Source organism: Xiphophorus hellerii, chromosome 13 (assembly GCF_003331165.1).
Source record: "Xiphophorus hellerii strain 12219 chromosome 13, Xiphophorus_hellerii-4.1, whole genome shotgun sequence".
Taxonomy (NCBI): Eukaryota; Metazoa; Chordata; class Actinopteri; order Cyprinodontiformes; family Poeciliidae; genus Xiphophorus; species Xiphophorus hellerii.
The window spans coordinates 4379474-4400439 of NC_045684.1; the positions used below are offsets into that span (position 1 = coordinate 4379474).

General features: G+C 36.5%; 1 protein-coding gene and 1 long non-coding RNA gene across 4 annotated transcripts; one reads left to right on the forward strand and one right to left on the reverse strand.

Moving 5' to 3' along the window:
- The first annotated feature begins 309 nt into the window (after positions 1-309).
- On the forward strand, positions 310-16912 carry LOC116730592 (neuronal pentraxin-1-like). Of its 2 annotated transcripts, XM_032579935.1 has the most exons (6): positions 310-1357; positions 7167-8428; positions 10621-11275; positions 12444-12694; positions 14806-14985; positions 15079-16912. In XM_032579935.1, the coding sequence occupies exons 2-6, from the start codon at positions 7670-7672 to the stop codon at positions 15286-15288; spliced, it is 2055 nt and encodes a 684-aa protein (XP_032435826.1). In that variant the 5' UTR covers positions 310-1357; positions 7167-7669; the 3' UTR covers positions 15289-16912. The 2 variants fall into 2 exon arrangements, with proteins under 2 accessions (XP_032435826.1, XP_032435827.1); XM_032579936.1 differs by lacking the exon at positions 310-1357 and having other exon boundaries at positions 6773-8428.
- On the reverse strand, positions 9511-20964 carry LOC116730593 (uncharacterized). Of its 2 annotated transcripts, none has more exons than XR_004341353.1 (3): positions 20778-20964; positions 20566-20652; positions 9511-9521 (listed from the first exon to the last, which is right to left on the reverse strand). It is a non-coding gene; the product is annotated as an uncharacterized LOC116730593 (long non-coding RNA). The 2 variants fall into 2 exon arrangements; XR_004341354.1 differs by lacking the exon at positions 9511-9521 and adding an exon at positions 19078-19949.
- Positions 20965-20966: the final 2 nt, after the last annotated feature.

The following is a 20966-nucleotide window of genomic DNA, read 5'->3' on the forward strand; positions in this document are numbered from 1 at the left end:
AAGTGAGCTTATTTAATACAGCAACAGACTGAACAAAGCTAATAGGTCTAGCTTTTTGTCATCAATTAGACTTTAGAAAGCTGAGAGATTGGAGTGATCTCTACTTGGGCGTGGTACCTGGATTTATATTTATACACAATATCTATATCTCTTGCTATAACCCCTTATAGTCCATACATACATAGTCTTGTACATCTGTAAATAAATATTTGTATCTCGTAGAGCACTTCTGGATAGATGCAAACTACATCTCGTTGCTTGTACTTGTGACAGTGCAATGACAATAAAGTTGAATTCTATTCTATTCTAAGGATATGATTATGTTTTATTAAAGTAGAGATGGTAAAGTGTATTACAAATAATTTACAAAAAAATACTTGAATTCATTCTATGCTTTGCCTTTGTAGGTGCAATGTTTCCCAGCCTTTGTAGCTTTGATGATACACATGCAAAAAGCCATACAAAACCTCCTTAGTTTTACCTCAACTGTAATTCAAAATGCCAATGTACTCAGCTCTGCCCAGACTCCCTCACTCTCATCAACTCGTTTGACTCTGTGTGATATTCTTTTTTATTATGTGCTGTGCTAATTTTATATCAGACTGATTGAAAATATGACTGAAACAATTATCTGTGTGTTTACCCAGGTAATCTTAGCTTGATTTACATTTGTTTCAAGTGAAATATTTGGTTCAAAAAACAATTACTGGATTATTGGGTTTTTGGTCATAATCTATGGATAACTTGATATAGCCAAACTTACTATTTCAAATCAGAACATCTGTATTGAAAAAGGTTTTCAAGACAGATTGTTTGTTTGATATGACTCCTATCATATCAAACATAATTTGCATAAAGTGAAGCTACACAAACTGACAGCAAAGAAGGCGATGAAAAGGAGCAGACAAAATAAAACAGAAATCAAACACATTACAGTTGTCCAAAACTAACTGAAACAATGGCATAAGTGACCTGCAAATAAATCCAAGTGTGCTTTGATGCATCTTTACCCAATTACCCAATTTATATAGTCTTATTCTATTGTTTTCTATCCTGTTATATTAACAACATGGTAATCCAAAATAAATAAATAAAATGCACTGACACACAGATTGTGCTATTTCAGAAAGGAAAAGAGATATGGTGCATCCAGAGATCTTCCATTGAACACTACGACTGCCCTTCTCATAACTGAGAGCCATATCCTCAGGTTACCCTGCATCAATCAAGGAGAGAGAGAGAAAGAGAGAGAGAGAGGGAGAGCGAGTTAAAATTATCCACCTAAAGCCAATCCTCCTCAAGCTGATCACTGAGCTGAATGGACTAACAAGCTCAGGGACTTCAAAATTACAGGCAGGTAAGAAAACTTTGTTTCTTTCTTGAAGAACTTAGTTGCTGTTTTATGTACAAAAAAAATACTTGATTGAATCAAAATATTACCCACAGCGAAAGGTTGTCATCCCAAAGAAAAAATCTGGAAATAATGCTGCCACAATCTGAGATCATTTCCATTTGTTTAGATTATCTGAAGTTTAAAGGAAACGTATATAGTAGTTATCCAATAGTTTTCTTGTGATTTAATGGTTTACAAAGAATCCTAGGTCAGAATAACTAGACTTGATCCTCAAGTTCATAGTTTTCATGTATTGAACTCTGTAGGACTGCCAATCCTAGTTTTTTTTGAAGGAAAGGGAATCCTGCCAGTTTGGAGGAACAAATGGCATATTTTTTTCTGTTAGTCTTGCAATCCAAACACAATATGTATTATTTCAAGCATGTTAACAAACTAGGATATCCAAGCTATAAATGTGTATATACAGTGATGATTAGTAAAAGTAACTCTTTTCACCATGGTAAAAAGAGTTACTCATTTAAAGGTTTTTCCTTTAAATGAGCTAAAAAAAGCATTGCTGAATGTCTCACCAATGTGTTGGATTAATTCATATCAGTATTCCTTTTAATTGCAACAATATTTAGTAATTTGGTCATTCTGAATTTTTTAAAATTATTTCTTACAAATTTTTTTGACCAACATCTGCTGATATGCTAATAAATTATAGGAAATTGATAATAAACAACATTTTGGTACGTTATTAAATTCTATGATTTTCTTGAAAGAATACCTCTATCCTTCGCTTTGTAATAGTTTGATTAGTTAGAGGTCATGTGCTGCAAATTGCTCATGACCTCAAATAACTGGATAAAAATAGAATTATACAAACTTGTGATTTTTTTGTTTATCTCCCAATATACAGTTAATAAATTGACAATTGTAAATTTTATTGGTACTGGATTTTTTTTCACACAAAATAATGCAGTACCTGCAATCACTCGTTTGCTGGCTTATTTTTTCTTATGTAAAATGGATTTGCTTATGTTAAAAATAAAAAATGATGCACAGAAAAGTTGAGATAATCAAGATTTTAATGTATTTGTTATTCTTTGAGAATATGACTGTGATTTTAATTGACGTATTTGATTTGTGATGTTAAACTTGAGTGTTTGATGTGTTGGGTTACTCAAGAAAAGTGTTGTTTTTGTTAGTTTTAAATAAACAATAACAAGATATGCTTAAAACATAATTCACAATTCTTGCAAGGGAAGCACAATGCCAAAAAGGACACTTGGTGTAAAATTACAGTAAAAAGACATCAAATTAACTAAATTTTTACTATGTATTTATTTTAAATATCAATACATAAAGCAGAGCCAACGAGACATTATGTATTTAATTTTTTAAGTTTGATCTAATTAGAGTCCTTGAGTTCTTGGGTCAGTGCATCGCTGATGAGGTTGAAGCCACGTGCAGCTTTAGCTTGACTCTTCTTCAGGGGGTGGAGACAGATTAAAAAAGCCAAGCAAATTGTAAGGATGATCCAGTCCCTTTTCAGGTGTGAAGTGCACCTGTTGACTCGCGTGAGAAGCCAGCTCTCGTAAAATCAAATAGGCAAATAACAGAGAAAACATCATCAATTGAATTGAGTCATTTCTCCTCAACACTTAAATCACTGTTAACCATTTTTCATGTCATTTGCCTTAAATGCAAGATTGTTCACAAACTAACAAAATCAAAAATCAAAGCACAGTTCAAAGTGATGTCAAATGTGACAACAATTAATATATAAATATAGTTTTGCAACAAATGGAAATTTCTGATTTGTTGGAACTGATGTTGAAACACAAAATATCTTTATTACAAACTTAATTATTAATGGCTCTTTAGATTCTTTAGCCTGCTTTTTTCAGACTTCTGAAAAAAAGCCTGAAAGAGAAATATTTGTACTCTGTTGCTAGAAACCTTGCATACCATTTTCTATTGAGTGGGCCCAAGCCCTTTCACGGTTTAGTATTTGAAGATTTGTGGATTATTTCATGGAGCACATTGACAATTCTCAAAACAAATGGAAACGTGGGAAGCTAAAATACTTAGACACAATCCTACTTGACACACAATTGGCTGACATTTTTGTGACACATCCAATACAGTTTCCTTGTCGCTGATTGGTGATACCCCCAACCACAGAAGTAAGTAAGCATTTTAGAGGGAGTTTCTAGTATTTGAGGATTTTAGCAATTCACATGCCCATGAATAGTGGGAGTCCACTGTTTTGGTGATGTGCTACATTTGTCACAAAGTATTTCAATCCACTTAGAGATTACTCAAAAAAGTGTTGCTTTTACCAGTTTTCACTTTTTCCACCAAGTAAGACCTAATTTTTGAAGGTCAACACTGCCTAAATGTTAACTCTATTAATTTCATAACCTCTGATTCCTTCAGTATGGTACAAAGATTGTCTTGACTATAGATAAAACTTTCAGCCTTTGTGAAAGCTTACCTAAATGCCCGGTTCTACTTTGATAACTTTACTGGGCAAAAAGTTGCAGAAAACGACTCAAAAATGCTGATCATGCAGTTAGGACACAAGTTACAAACCTAACAATTTATTGAACATATGCAAATATATGGATCGTGGTTCTGTTTGGGCAAATGAAAACACACATTGTGAAAAGATTACCATTCTATGTTGTTGAGGCTTCAAAAATTTGGATGTTGTAAAATTCTTTCTTATTTTTAAAGTGAGGGTTATTGAGGTATCAGCCTCTGAAAAGTCGTCACATGTTGCTCAGAAAAATAAAGTAGGGTTTTATTTTAAATATTTATTTTAATTTCAACTTTTTTTTTCACTAGATTCCAACTTTAAGAGCAGGTATATTTTCACATACCAAACCATCTGTTTTCTTTTTAGATATAAAGAGAAAACATTTGCATTGGTACAATATTATATATGACAACATTTCATTACCGTATGAATTAGCTTTCAAGTTACTCTAAATTAAAAGAAAATCTTTTACAAACGTAATGGCAAAAAATGTCAATAGTTATTTTTATATAGGTAAAAAATTAGAAAAATATTTAAACTGAAATGGCTAATTTCAGAAAAAAGAAATTTTTTTCTGAAATTAGTGGTGGTGCTCAAAAAAGTTTTGAGCACCACCAGTAGTGGTTCTATTTGCTGTTGCCTATCAAGATGAGGTGTAACTTATGTTCCTGTTAAAATTAACCATGCAGCCAGAGAACGTAATGGGGAGGGTTGAATCGTGCAAAGCACGAGGTCAAAGCCTGACCAGAAGAGGCAAAGCATCTTTAAGCCTCAGACAGGTCAGAACCCTGTGTACATGTACATTTATAAAGCAACTGGGTAGTCTACTGTAGAGCTGTCTTGAAAAGCTAAACTGGCACACAGAATGACACAGTATGTCAACAACTTCTAAAAAATCTTTCCTAAAGCTGTGTAAAGAACTTTCTTTAACTTTACAATAAAATGCATATTTCAATCTATTCCTGAGTCTGGTTAATCATAAGTTCTAAACATGTTTCATATATACAAGTGTGATAATGAAATAACACTTTCAAAGTTGACCATCATTTGAAAATCTCAAAAGAAACATGTTAGGAGCTTTGTGATCACTTATGAAGAGACATGCAGAAAAGACATACCTAGTGTTCACAAAACAGAACACTAGTCTGTTTGATTTTTATGTGTCTTTTTTGGATATTATCACAAAAAAGGACATTTGGGCCTGGGAGGCAATCTATTGTTTTCCTCCAGCTGTTATTGAGGGAAATGTGGGTTGCATTCAAATCACCAGATATTCAAAACATGACTTTTATGAAAGTCGTGGAATGTTTTCTGAAAGAAATATTTCTAGTGTTTTGTGACAAATATACTTTGTTTTCTGCACTTAAACCAAACACTGTTCTAGCTTGTCATACTATTTTTGATCATTTTACCTCTTTGACACTGAAGGGGTATTTGTTTTGAAATTTGATGAGTTTGTTTTTTGTAATTGTTTTTTTTTTTTTTGCAGTAGCATTGTGTTTTATTGTATTTTTGGGAAGAAAAAGAAACAGATCTTTGCTTGTAGGGCATCCATGTGCTGCCACGTGTCATTGAGAAGTATCATGTCTTTAAAGCTCCTCTAATGTTGTCTTTAAGTATGGCTTGTTGTCAGGTTAAGTTCCTCATGTTGTTGCTAAATCTTTTTATCACTCACTCAAAGGTAGCCAATCTACTGTCTGAAGAGAAAAAAAAGATGTCATATCTTTCTGGGTCAAACTAGAAGTTGCTTATTGTGATTTCATATGCAGCAAAATACATAAAAGCAGCAGGAGTTCCCTAAGAAATCCATGTGACACTTTGGACTGCAATTTCCCTCACCAGCTTGCGTATCCATGGTAACCTACTGCAATATTGTCTGGTGATGCTATTGCCATCTCAGACTTTGGCTCAGAGTTGTACCTTAAATTCAGGACAGACAGCCCAGGCACCAGGTCTACCATTTTGTTGCCTCTATGAAAGGATGTTGGCTGCTAGTTCCACTGCAACATCATTTCAGATTTTGCTATGGAGCCAGTCGAAAAGGAAGATGCAGCAATTTCTTACTTAGGGATGCATATGCACATGACACATGTATACTTGCATAGACAAATTATCTACCCTGTTATCCAAAGGATGATCAATAAAAAGCCATGTTGTAATATTTCTATGCAGGTCAGTTCTAAGCACTGCATGAATAACAGCTTTGTTCAACATTTAAGCTTTAGCTGAAGCAATAGTGGCCCCGGCTTTTCTTGAGTGTTATGTTATTGAAAGTTTATTCATTTATTTTTAAGTATTTTGATGACTATTTAATGTCACAGAAAAAAATACTTTTTTACTGCTCATATACTACTACCAAAACTTTAAGCTAACATCTGTTCAAACGTAAATTAACACAGTAGCGTAGCAAAATAACTGGAATTAGTTAGTCTATTTATATTTCAAAGCCTTTTTTTTCAAAGTCACAGAAAGGGCACTACAGGAGACTCAAATGTCCATGGTCTCAGTGGGTGTTTAAACTGGTGATTGGCTATAAGGATAAGGAGCTTTAAAGGAACAACAGCTTATGTGTTCTGAAACCTTTTTTCTTGGCTTTGCATCACACTCTTTGGCAAGCCTCACAAACATCCTTAAGTTGTTTTAGAAATGAAAACATTCACTTTTGTTCCACTTCTGTAAATTTAGTAGAACTCATTCAAATTGTGCTTTTAATACCTTAAAGTTATTTTCTTCTTAAATTAGGCATAAAACAGTCCCATTTGCAAAACTGTTTAAGAAATTGAAATATTTTAATTTTGGTGTTTGTCACTTCAAGTTTTCTTTCCCCTCTAAGTTAAGCAAAATATATATTTCAAAAACACTATTTGTGGAAAATAGGTAAGTCTCAAGGTCTAGAAGAAATCTATTAGTCAAAAATTTATATTTCTATGGAGCTCAAACTAGATGTTAAGACAAATTTTAACAGAAATTGAATAAAGCACTATATTGGTTGTAAATTTGTACATGACATTTAGAAGAGACAATAAATGGAATTGTGATTGTAGATTCTCAGTGGATATAAATTTGGTTTATACTGTTTCTTTAAGACTCGACAGATGTTATGATTGTTTACTGGGATCTCTGTTGGTAATAAGGTAAAGTCATCATTTATGAAATGAAGAACATATTTCAACAAACGATCTAACAAAGTTTAGCAGTTTGCATCAATTAATGATTTTGTTTCAATATGCTTCCATTTGCCCAGAGTGTTTTTTTTTCTTACTGCGTTCTCTGTCTGTGCAACAGGAAATGTTACTCCAGGATCTGATGGATGTTAGGAAGCTGAAGTTAAATGGATTACACTGAGCTGCCAAGCACAGGAAGTCATAGGAGCCAAGACTGATCACTTCCCTGGCACTGGCCCAACACCACGTCCTCGAGTGGGTGGAAGAACCTTTCACGATACATCAGCCAAGTTCTCACAGCCTGTTGACTTGCCATGAAGCCAAGAAACGTTGTCTGATTTGAACAGGTTAGCTTAAGGGCGAAAAGATAAACAGTTTGGCAGCGACCTTTGTTCATTTCTGGATTACTTCCTTGCTCTCTTGGCATTTGTGTTACTTGTCTTTTTTTTCTTTTTTTTTTGTCATCCAAGAGGAAATTATGTCTCAAGTGAATTTGTTGAAATGATATGCTACAAAACACTTACATTCAACACAAATGACATTCATTCATGGTGTTCTTCAAAGTAAAGCTAATTCTTGGGAAAACGGTCATTTATCAAGGGACTACATTCATTCTAACAAAACATGGCCAGAGACAACAGCCTTCTGAGCCTCATGCCTTCACCTGTGAGGTATGGGCAAAGGTGTGGACCACCCCTGGGTTTAATCCTGCCTCTTTCTCCCCTACATTCTCTGATTTTTTTTTACTTTTTGTCATGTGCTGCTGCTGTGGGCACCATAGAATATGACTATGGAATTAGTCCCAAATTTGTCTGTACTCCCATTCCCCCAGAAGCAGATCCCAGCTGTTATTCACCACCTTCTGTGCCCCATGGACCAAGTAGTAGCAGTCATGGGAATGACCACAGCACTGGCAATCATCGGGGCACAATGTCAGATGAGGCAAAAGCTACCATTTTGCACCTTCGTGAGAGCCTTGTAAGGCAGAAGGAAACAATCCTGGACCAGAGGGAGACCATCAGAGAACTGACTGCCAAACTCACATTGTGTGAAGGGTTTGGCGGTCATCACAGCATTGGTCATCACGAAAGCCACCATGGTTACAATGACAATCATCATGACACTCACCATAGCAGCCATCAGGACAATCATAACAGCCACCATGGTGAGCACCAAGGACATCATGGCAGCCATCATGGGCCATCATCACTGCACCATGGGCCCTCAGCACATCATGGCAGTGATCATCACTCCTCCCATGGCAGCCACAGGTCAGACCTCCACCACCAAAAGGGCTCGTCATATAGCATACACAGCTCTTTTTCACCAGAACAGACTGGAAAGACGCTACAGACATTAAAAGAGAGGCTGGAGAACTTGCAGGTGAGTGAAGCAAAATGAATTTCAGACATTTTCAATGTTCACATTGACCTTAATTCTAAACTGTTACCAAAATGTTGCTAATAGATTGCAATGTCATGGTTTTGAAGTGTCAGAAACTGAAACTTTTGGGGTTTCTTGGGATATTTATGTTAGCCTTCCTATGCAAAGTGCTTAAGTTTATCATGCATGCACAAGGATACTGTAAACATAAATTGTTTACAGAAAAGAACCTCACTGGGAGTCAAACCAGAGGCCCTCTTGTGGGAATCCAACAATGCTACTAATCTTTCCAACTGTGTAGTATCAACAAACATGCACATTGTTTCTCATCTTGGAGTTCTGTGGGGGCGTTTTGACACCTGTGTTTTGTTTACATTGGTCCAAATCAATTTATTTTAACTTTCACCTTTTTCTTGTGGTTTGATTTCCTGAAATCTTGAAAGTTGCAAAGGGATTTGGTATTAGCAGAAAAGACTTGCGGACTTTGTTTGTTTACCCTACCACATCCAACAATACAATGCATACCTGGATACAGGAAGGCATTTGAATCGAGTTTGTAACATGCCTCTGGTACCTGAGTTGCATTGAGGTTGGATAGCACACTGTAAACAAATCTCTCTGGATTTCATTTGTAATCGTACTGAGACTATACCCTCCCAACAGCCTTGATGCATTACACACCCTGGTGCAATTGCTGTGTTCATATCCAAGTAAACAAACAAAACCAAAGGGGGGAATGAACCAAAGTTTGTTTTAATGAGGCACCAACTCCAGTCCTCAAGCACTTGTGGCCTCCCATTTTTAGATGTCTCTATTCCAACACAACTGATGAGAATGGATCAGTTGTACCTGAGCATGTTCCAAAGTTGTGCAGAGGCCTGCTAATGAACCATTATTTGATTCACGTGTGTTGAATCAAACAAAAGAACTAAAACATGCAGCATACTCACTCTTGAGGACAAACATTGGACATCACCATTTTAAATGGACCAAACACTTAAGGTATAAAAACATCAGAAGTGTCAATGGGGCATTTCTTGCTACCTGCATTCCAATCAGAGTAAAGGAAAAATACATTTAAAATTTCAGCAACCTGTGATGGACTGGGAGCCTTTCTGGGGTGTCTTGTGATTTTATGAAAGCTGGGATAGCCTACAGGTAATGATGAATCAGAACAACATAAATCAGGGACAACAATTGTGCAGATGGAACAATATACAACTGCACAGATTTTTAAAAACAGTTTTACAATTATTGCAGTTTTTTAAAGTAGATCTTTAAGTGTTAACCAGTCTCTCCTTAACGTATTTGGTAACATTTTTATTTTAAGCATACTTCAAGTGAATGAGATATAAAGGTAATTTAATAGAATATATATTATCTTTTTTCTTTAGAAAACAATCAAAATGTGAGTAAATGTTATTATCTTCCCAATTCAGAAAATAGGCACAAAGACATATTTGCTCCTAGTCAAAGCAAATCTGTCTTTTAGAGACCTGCCACCTGACACATAAATAGGTCCCAGTTGCTCCGATCTACTGGCGTTGTTGGGCAGGACGGCTTATGAAAGTAGAGCATGATGATATGGGGAACTTTTTGCCTTTAACTTCATCTTAGTCATTCACACAACTCATCCACATACAGTAATTGTGCCTGTTTACATGTATGTGAAAAGCATCATTTAGTGTGCAGTTGGTCCCAGACTATGCTCAGAGAAATCTCATTCAATCTCCCTTAAAGGTGCTAGTCAAAACATAATCACTGCCAGGATTTATCCTGTGTCACTCCCTCCTCTAACAAGATGTCTACACCACTGGCCCCTGGTCATGCACCGAAGGGCGCTAGCCTGCCTCACCTTCAATTACCTTCATCCCTCTTGATAAGGCTACTAACTGTGGCGTGTGTTGGCAGGAAACAAAGCCGGATTTGCCGGTGAGGAAGATGAGAACAAGCAAGGGGAAGAGGGAATGAAAGCTAATAAAGGCAGGGGTTGAAAGTGCTTTGAAATATAAGAAATATCTTGCTGAACCTTATTTTTAATACTACTCCATTAAGATATAATTACAATAGAAATAAAAATGCTATTTAAAACTTGATTTTATTGTTTAGATTAAGATTATTAATACTGAAGTATTAGATGAAATTTAAACTGCTAGAGCAGTTTATGATACTATTTATATTTTTATCTCCAGGCAAGAAACTCCTCCAGTTCCTACTCAAGCTCCCTGAGAGAACTCCTCCAGCGAAAGATCAATGCTCTAGAAGAACAGCTACACAGTTACTACAGAGATCACCATAATGACCACAATGCTGATCACCATGATGACTCACATAATGATAACCACAGCGGCAGCCACCATGATGACCACCATTCTACTCACCATGGTGGCCATCCTGACGATAGCCACCATGATAGCCACCATGATAGCCACCATAGCAGTGGTCACCATGAAGACCATCACAGCAGCCCCCATGGTAGCCATAGATACAACCATCACAGCCACCATCATAGTCGCCATCATGACCCCCACTATGGCTGGCATCATGGTCATCACTATGGTCACCATGAAGACCATCACAGCAGCCACCACAATGACCATCATAATGACCACCATGATGACCATCATAGCCATCATGGCCATCATGGCCACCATGATTCTCTCCATGGAGCTGGACATCATGATGACCACCATGATGACCACCATGGCACTGAGGACCATGAGCACAATCATGAAGGGGAGCACCCACCCAGGCGCCTTCCTTACACTAGCAAGGAAACAAGTCTGCGGGGCTCTGGACACAGCAAGCTGGAAACAGTTCTCAGCCAACTACATCACAATGACCATGGTAAGCACACACCCACACATGTTCTGAACTAAACATTTATATGCATCAGTTGCTATTGGTATTTAGGTATTTTAGATTATTCATTAAGATTACATCTTCACATAAATACTCAAATATCATGCAGGTTACCTTTAACTCTATATTTAACAAAAATTGTATAATACATAATGTTTCCATTTGTTACTGTTCTGGTTTCCGTTTGAGCCACTCATTTGTGTTGAAATGTGACAGATTAGAACTCCCAATAAAACAAGAAATAACTTTACGAGACCTTGTGGTAATAGGTATTATTCAGTGAAGTCTTTGAAGTAGTGAAAATGAAACAGTTGAAATGACTGCCTTCATCTCTAACTTCTGACATGCCTCCCATCCTAAACTGCCCTCTTACAGGGATTGGCATTCACCAATACCTGTATATTTATTCCTATGTTTCCTCAGTCCCTTGTGGAGTTGTCAGCAAATTATATTAGCATGTGGGAGTTACACAAGTAAGCACTGGGTATTATTAGTCAGTGTTGACAGGTATCCTAACCCTCGTCCCCACAGCACACACTGCCGTACATGTTTTAGATGTTTTGCTGCTTCATGACACCTGATTTTAATTGATGGCTGATTAACAGGCTTTGTGTGTTTTAAGGGAAACATGTAAAACATGCTGAAAAAGTGCCTTAAGGACCAGAGTTGAGAAACACTGGTATAACACCTTAAACTTTACTTCTTAAGGTTTACTTCTTAAACCTTACACTTTAAGCTAGTAGCCCTGCTTTTGTCAATTAGCTCCAGCTACTTTTGTCGTTTTATATGGTTGTTTTATTCCTAATTTTATTTGTTTACATTTTATAAATTGTCACCAGTCATGACTTGGATTCAATTATACATAAGAAGAGATAGACATCATCTATTTCTACTTATGACTATGTTTAATGTGCCTCCTAAGTTGTCTCAGTTCATGTTTAGTGTATAGTTTACTAAAACAAGTATTCAACTTTTGTAGTTAACAAAAAACAACAGTGAAAACTAAGCTAAAAGTATTGGCTTGAAAAAGAGTTCCACTGCAAATCTCTAGCCTGCTAATGGCCAAAGGGTTTTTATGTGAGAAAAGTGCAGAGCTATGTTTGATCTTTAGTTTTATTGGAATTAATCCAGTCTTTTCTCCCAATCTTACCAGGAAACCAAAAGAAGCTTAAGAGTCCAAGTGCTTTCCTGCTTGAGTTTCCCATGAGGACCAATTACATGTATGCCAGGATGAAGCGATCAGTGGTCAATGAGATCTTTGCCCTGACCATATGTCTGTGGCTGAAGCCAGGGGAAGGTTCTGGCCTCGGAACACCCATTTCCTACGCCGTGCCTGGGCAAGCCAATGAGCTGGTGCTAATGGAATGGGGCAGCAACCCAATGGAGCTGCTCATTAACGACAAGGTGTTGTAACATAGTCACATGTACAAAAACATCTACCATCAGATATGGCAGAAACTGAATGTGGTTTAAGCACACATAAGCATTTAACTGAAAGCTTATATAAAGTCATGCTTTCTTATAGACGTGTCCATGCATAATTTAAAATAATTATAGTAAATGTACAAAAATATATATTTTTACAATATATCTTATTATAAAATAAATTACCAGTTGAAGAAAGTGGACAAGGTCAACTTCTCAAGGAAACATTCCTGTACTACTTTTCCCGACAGTCAAACATGTTTAATTGATTTACCCAAATGTTTCCCATTTCTCATAGAATTCTTCAATATTGATCTAAACAATAACATCCACTTATTTACTTCAGGTATTCTTTATGCTGTATTTTAAAAAAAATGCATAGGCTCTTTTGGATTTACCTAGGAAGAGAGGTTTGTAAATCTATTTTGTTTCTCCAGGAAATTGGTTGTGGATGTCTAGGTTTGCCTGACACTAACCCCCATACAAATGAATGACCTACTAAGATTTCATTATACTACTAATCCCCTAATCTTTTTTCTCTGAAAAGCCTTTACGGTTTTTTTCCTTTTGAATGGAAAGTATTGGTTGACTATGTCCTTTCCTTGCCCCAGTACTGGGTGATCACAACAAACAAATAAGCAAAGCAATTAATCCTGTTATAGTCTTGTACTGACTGACCTAATTGTCTGTAGGAGAGACCAGGAAGATAAAACTATCATGTTTGTCGTCTGTGAGTCACATACACAGTCATGACCAAAACAATTAATGACCCACTTAAGTCCATGAATTCAGTTAGCAAGGTTTAAAATAATTTCTCGAGTTGAGGTGATCTTTTTCAGTGTTCACATGAAAGGCTTATTGTCCAGAATATTAACCATTTTTCCCAGTCTGCTCTTTATAGGATATTGCTGAGAGTACAGTAAGCTGACATTGACAGGCTAATTAACCAGGGTATCTGTTTAAATACTCAGTCTGTTCTTGGCTTCATTACAAATGCTGCTCATAGCCTTCTAAAGGGAGTAATAAAACAAAATTAAAATAAAAAGACTAATGAGCAGTGCACCTTTAATTTTAACAATTTTACTTTCAGATCAGATATATATTTTCAAACACTTGAAAACTTTTTTTTATGCACATACTGTGTGTGTGCACAAAAACACACACAGTATGTGTGTGTTTTTATGTTCACAGTATGTGTGTCTTTTATGTTCACAGTATGTGTGTCTTTTTCATTTAGATCTTTTTATCTAAATGAAAAAGATAAACTTTTTCATTTAGTTTATCTTCAGTTCACAGCAACACATGTTGCGGTCCATCGGTTGCTGATCTGTTTCATCTTCATATTATGGTATTTATGCAGAAATTTAAAACACTATTGTAAACATTAACCTATTTCTAGTTCTAAACAGAAAAGTTATTTTTTTCCCCTATTGCTGCTAAAAGAAATAGGTGGCACTCTGGTGATCCATGGTTTTCTTAAGAGAAAAAGAAAATCCAAATAACCAAATTTATGTTTTTTATTGACTAGGGAAAATAAGTGAACAAGCTTTATTTGGGTAGTTGAAGGTGTGGGGGTTCACACTTGCTGCTACATACAGCTGGAGCTACATACAGCTGGAGAAAACTCTAGTCAGTCCGGCACTCCCTCTGCCCTTTCATTAAAATGGCTTTAAATCACAGGAATTGGCTGAAAATGTTAATCTGCTTTGAAACTACAACTTTAAAAATGTGGCATAACTTGATATCTGTAACCAGCTTGTGCCTACTGGAAAATCAACTTAATAAAATAATTTCTCAAAAACAGTTCACCATGCCCAACAGCTGTATTGCTGTTGCGCATGGTGTCATAGTGTCCACAAATTGACCTATTTTATTCATTTATTTTATCATGTTGCATTTCAAGATCTCCACCACACTAGTAAGCATGAATGAAACTGGTAAACTGTTTGGATCAGAGTTATTGACAGGACGTAGCAGGCATTTGTGAAGACAGCAGTTTAAGTAACATGAGACAAAGTCTTCAGTTTTAGTTAAATAACAGTTTTTTTTGTGTATTTTTTTTTACCCCTTCCTCCTTTTCTGGTTTATAGGCGGTGACAGTACCAATAACTTTGACAGATGGAAAGTGGCATCATGTGTGCGTGACATGGTCAACACGTGACGGCGTTTGGGAGGCTTACCAGGATGGAGTGAAGAAAGGTTCTGGACAGAACCTGTCAGCCTGGAGTCCCATAAAACCAGGAGGGATATTTATGTTGGGTCAGGAACAGGTGAGCCATTTGTTTTAAGTATTATAGAACTGTTAGTCAGTACCTCCTCTTTGGAGTTTCATTTATTTATGTGCCTTCTCCTCTACACCACAGGACACAATGGGAGGTCGCTTTGACATCACTCAGTCTTTCTTGGGAGAGTTGTCAGATCTGCAGTTCTGGTCCAGAGTCTTGACAGCCAATGAGATTCACACCCAAGCAACATGTGGAGGCCACCTCGTTGGTGACGTCATGTCTTGGTCTGAAGAGCAAGTGGAACTTCATGGAGGGCTGACTGAGCTTCCTTTTGAGCCTTGTCACTAAAGAGAAACATTGAATTCTCACAGGCAAAGCAGTAGGATTATATGATTAAATGCATGTGTCAAAAATGGATGGGGAGTGGAGAAATATAATCTTTCTGCCTTCTCCACCTACGCGCTCACTTCCATGTTCTCAGCAGGACTGCTTTGAAAGCTCCCAAGAGCGCAGCGCTTTGGATTTACTGCCTGTATGGTCACGACTGCGGCTGCTCTGATGGATTCAACACACATAATTGGATTTCCTTTCAGCAGAACAGCGACAGAAGTTGCTGGATGCTATTGACGAGCTTGCTGCAATCATCACAAACATTAAAAAAGGGTGAAAAAGAGAGTAAAAGGGACAGGAAAAATGCCTCATCAGCTCCTCAGCAGGATTGATGTTGTCACAGGATGTTTCTTTTACAGGTCAAACCTGGCATTTTTATAGCATTACTCGATAATGTTAACTTGTATACATTATATTAGTATTTCATATTGAAAATAATGCAGGCTTTTTGAAAATAAATACAATTAAAAAGAATTAAATGGATGGGTTATGTGTTGTACCAAATTATGCATGTTGTCAACACAGAACTGAAAATGCTTTTCAATTGACAGCTGTCGAAGAGTTGTTGCGCAATAGTGAGATGGTTCGATGTCAGATGTGACATGCTATGGCTTCAAGCCACCTAACAGCATCAAAACAGGTAAACCGGCCTACAAAGTGTTAGCGCTGTGAAACCAACGTCTCCTGATCAACTGGTGGCTTATGTTAGGATTTACCTGTGACATCTGACCTGATCCTGCCTATTTCCAACCAGCTCAAACCTTAAGGCAAAGGCAGACATGCAAACACATATGCAGTTGCACATGCTCAGAAAAGCTAAAGAAGTGAAAGAGTATTGCTGATCCCATGGTAGCAGCTTGTACTTTCAGTTTTTTTCTTCCTTTTTGTACATGTACATAGTATTATATGGTCTCTTTCCATTGATCAAAATACTTTATAACTGTATTTGCTATATTGTAAATAAGTAAAAAACAAAAACATAGTACTTTCCTAATCTTTACTTATCTCTTTTTGCTTTTGAGCGTATCCTCAGTAACAAATTGTTGAAATCAGTCTAAGTCTGGCTATCAGTCAGGCATTCTTGCTTTGACCTGTCTTTGTGTTAAAAAGGGATATTAATTACAGCATTTGAAAAAAAATTAGCTTTAAACATCTGCTAAATCTTTATTGTATGCCAAAGTATGAAGCACTTTGAAATGTTTTTCCTGTTTTTTTCTGTGATAAATAGTGGGCCAAATGTGTGTTACACCTATTTCAAACTTTTCCTTTATTTTTGTCATTTAGACTATATACATGTACTGCAGAGAAATGTTTGCAAGCTCTTAACTCAATATGTAGAACAATGGTAGCATCATCGTCATTAACACAAGATCTGCTTATTTTCGCCTTTGCTGTATATTCCAGCATTTTGATAGCATTTGTTTTGTTTAGTATTTGTATGTATATAACATGTTATAGTTCAAGACAGTCCCTCCATTAAGTGTGAGCCAAAAATACATACAGATTTGTAAACTTGAAGGAGGAATATTATGAATAATAAATGCTGGAAAATGTTTGTAAATATACACCAATTTTGAATAAAACTATTTAAAATAACATTTCTGTAATGTCTTGTAGAGAACATAGATTTAGAGTGTACCCAGGCAGTTAATGAGTCTTGATTATGTTAGCCTCCTTTACAAAAGTACAAAATTTTATTTGGTGTTTGAAGAGTTAGTTCAAACCGAAGTGAGCTACTGCGAAGTTATTATCTGTGATAATTTGCTGGCTAAATAAAATTGTGGGATAATGGAAGTTGGCTGCTAGTTAGACACACTGTCTGTTTTAGCTGGCTACAGCAGATTAAACTATTAAAACCAACAATAATGGTCATATGCATTGGCCACGACACTTTGCAGGCATTGACAGTGTACAATTTCACAATAGATCAATATTATGTCTGGTGTAGTTGAAGTTAGGTTAATTGCCCAGAAATGTTTGTTAGCAGTTGTATTAGCAGGAATTTAATGCATTTATGCATCAAGACACAGCAAACACAACTTGCTGTAGTTAAAGCTGAACACGGATAGGGGTAAGACTTCGAATATAGTCCCTTTTATGTTGGTTTGATTACTTTAGAGACTGCTGACTGCTTTTTAGTTATTACACACAAACATTCCTGTGATTTATTGAGAATTGTTTAAAATTGATCAAATACTCAGTGAGTTGCAACTGTGTGAAGAATGTCAAGGGAGAATGGACAGATTGGTTTGAGATGATAGAAAAACAGCAACCTTTCAGATTTTGAAGAAGATGGTCTGCAGTAGTTGAAGACTAGATTCCACTCGTACCACCTAAGAGCAGGTCAGTGAAGCTATAATTTGCAAAGGCTCACCAAAGTTGGACAGTAAAAGATAGGAAGAAATTAATGCCTAGTCTTTCAGCTGTGGCACTCGGGTGGTATGGCCAAAAACTGATACAAACAACATGAACATTTTGGTTATATCATGGGTTGCACCAATAGGTCTAAGTCTAAGACCATGTAAAATGAGTAATTGTCTTATCACGTAGACAGTGTGCGCTCACCATATTGAAGGCCAAGTTCAAAAACAGAAAACAGAAAAAGGTGTACACGTTTTAAAGTCATAGTATGTGGTGAAATGAGCTGTTATTTAAACTATTTCTCAGCCACCAAAACGACAAAAAAATATAGCTTGCATCAATTCTGGAGGAAAATGACAAGTTTATTCTTGAAAAGAAATGAAACACTTTCCACAAAGCATTTCAACATCTCACGCTAATGGACTGGAGTTTAAAACTACAAATAAATGAGATCTAATACTTGGATGCATCTATCCTTCTATTAATTTTCTGTGCTTGGTCTTGGTTTAAGGGGGACTGGAGTAACTCTTCAACAATCAATGATAAATTGGCATTTTTCACCCTGTAGAAGTCATAAAAGCCAACCACAGGGCAACACACAGGCATATAGGTAAAACACCAGTGCATACACACTATTTAAAAAATGCAATTTAGGTGAAACCAACTTCACTTTACACCAGTGTTTTGGATAGTGGGAGGAAGCTGGAATACCCAGGAAAACATGCATGCAGAGAGAAAACATTCAAGGTCCACGTGTTCTTGCTGTGAGGCAACAGTGCAAACAACTACTCCACTGTGCACCGTGCTTTGATGCAGCAACTCCAACACGAGCACCAGTAAGAACATGTCAGCCCACAATAACACAAGTACAGGAACAATCCAGGAACAAAACACAAGGTAGTTAATGCATACCGATTATTGAAACATTTAGGCAATAAAATGACAGAAAATCAAGGGCAACACTAACATGTTGTTCAGTGTTAGATCTATGTTTCTTTTAAGGCCATGTTTGTTGCCAGTTTAAGGGCTGTTGTGGCGACACATGAAGAAAATGTTAATAAATTAAACAAGGTATTTTAACTAAAGATTTCTTAGTATCGTTAAAGAATATCCATTTTCAATTCCTATCACAGCCACTAGAGGCTGCACATTCCTTGATATTCTCTGAAGGAAGGGGAACATGGTGGCTTCAGTCCTGCCAGACTTATTTGACTATCACACTCACGTCTACTTTACATACAGTTGGAGAGCCATTAATTTGGAATTCATAGGTGACACTGCGTTAGACTCTTGATCCTCTCTTTTGTGCTTGTTGGTAGTAGGAGCTTTTGAGCTTTTCAGAGGTGTGCAAACTTTGGAAACTATAGCTTAAATAGAAAAGTTATGTTTTAATGGAGCAAAAGAGTGAAATCTAACGTGCATATGCTGAGATCAAGATGGGAGTAAGCAATGGATTAACTTTGCTGGAAGGAGAAGCAACTAAAGCCACCCAAGAAAAAAGTAATTCAGTTTTTTTTTTTTTTCTCTAAATGGTGTGACTGCATGATAGCCCTTTAATAGTTTTTTTTTCCAAGACACTAATGACTTTTCACATTCAGAACAGATCAAGTGCTTCAAGTGGATTGTTCCTGTATTTGGAAAGTCAGTTATTTTGCATCAAAATGTATTAACTGTGTCAAGTGGTTTTTAAAACCTTACTGTGAACTCATTGTTCATTTAGTTATTTTTTCTAATAATTTAATTTCTGAGCTTTTCCTGCTTTGAAGTTAAGGGTTGTTTTTAAGTAATCATGAAAGCTGTGGGTTGTTTTTTTAGTAAATTATATGGAAGGAAAACATTAGTGTGCGGCCATGATTATAGTTTCAGTTTTAGTACACATTTTAAAATGATTTTCTTTTCAAAGTTAAAGTGAGAAGGTCTATGTTGATATTTCTTAGAGACAATGACACATGTTCTTATTATAGTCTGTATCTTGTTCTATGTGTATCTTGATCTCCATTTCACTTCAATATTTCTCAAAATTCAAGTTAAAACTATGAAGATAGCTTGATTGTAGGCTAAAAATATATGTTTCTGCACTGCTGAGCAGATGCTGAGAAATTTGCTCATACTTTTGTTCGGGCTTTTGTCTTTTAGCTTCAGTCAGTGACCACAGACAGTTGGCTCATTACTTATCTCTGCTCTGCTTTCTGCTCACCATCGTGGTTCTGTTGCAGACTCTCTGCTGTGAGTATGCCATCTTTCATCTGCAACAGTGACTGTAATATAGAAATACAAACAGAAGAGCGTATGAGATCATCAATGTTGATCATGTAAGTCTCTAAAACCCCTCTGGAGTACAATATTAATGAAAACATTACTCTGGAAGACAAGTTTTGTTATCGTGTTCAACTGATGTAGTTGCAAAGCATTTTGAGAGACTGTTCTGATGTTCAGCTAAGTGTGACAGCTATGCCATTTTGTTTACATCAGCTTTCTATTAGTCAAAGAGGTTACCCAGTAAATTATTTTGTTAGGATTTTACATATGTAGCCCGGGAATTATATAGCCTCACAGAACACAATAACTGGGGTCCTTAATGTGCAGTATATTTTATTTCCAGTTGAGACAGATTAAACAAAGCCGTCTTATTTCCTTACTTTTGTTCAGAAATCAGAACATATGCGTACCAAACATTAGGTAGCTACTGCTGAAATGTGTAAATCTCTAAAATAACAGAGTAAATGCACAAAAAAGAAAATACAACGTATAAAAAAACAAGAAAAGAAATACGGTAGTGGCCTCTGGCTGCACAAACAAAATACAGAGAGCTGCATTACACCACACTGATTTAGAGCACGTGATCGTGATATGACTTATTTTATTAACACTTACATTCCACAGTAACGTCTCAGTTCACTCTTAATACTGGAGCGCATCGATGATCAGACATCTTATCATCACGTGCAGGAAATGGCCGCCCTGCACCACATACAGGTTCCCTGAACCATCCGTTTCACAAACACACCACCTCATTAAAATACTGACTGCTTATCGCATAAATGAGAATGTACCGACATATTTCAACAAGTGATGTATATATTTACCAATTTTCTGCCAAATCTGTCTCCCGCAGATGAAACACTTAACAGTTCACATCCACGTTCAGCACGTAGCCTAGCAACACAGGAAGACAACAAGATGCATTTCCTGTCCCGTCTTGGGAAACAGCAATCACATTGAAACACTGCTCTCTGGTGGTCAAAATGTGCAGCACCCGAGACCAACTACATGCA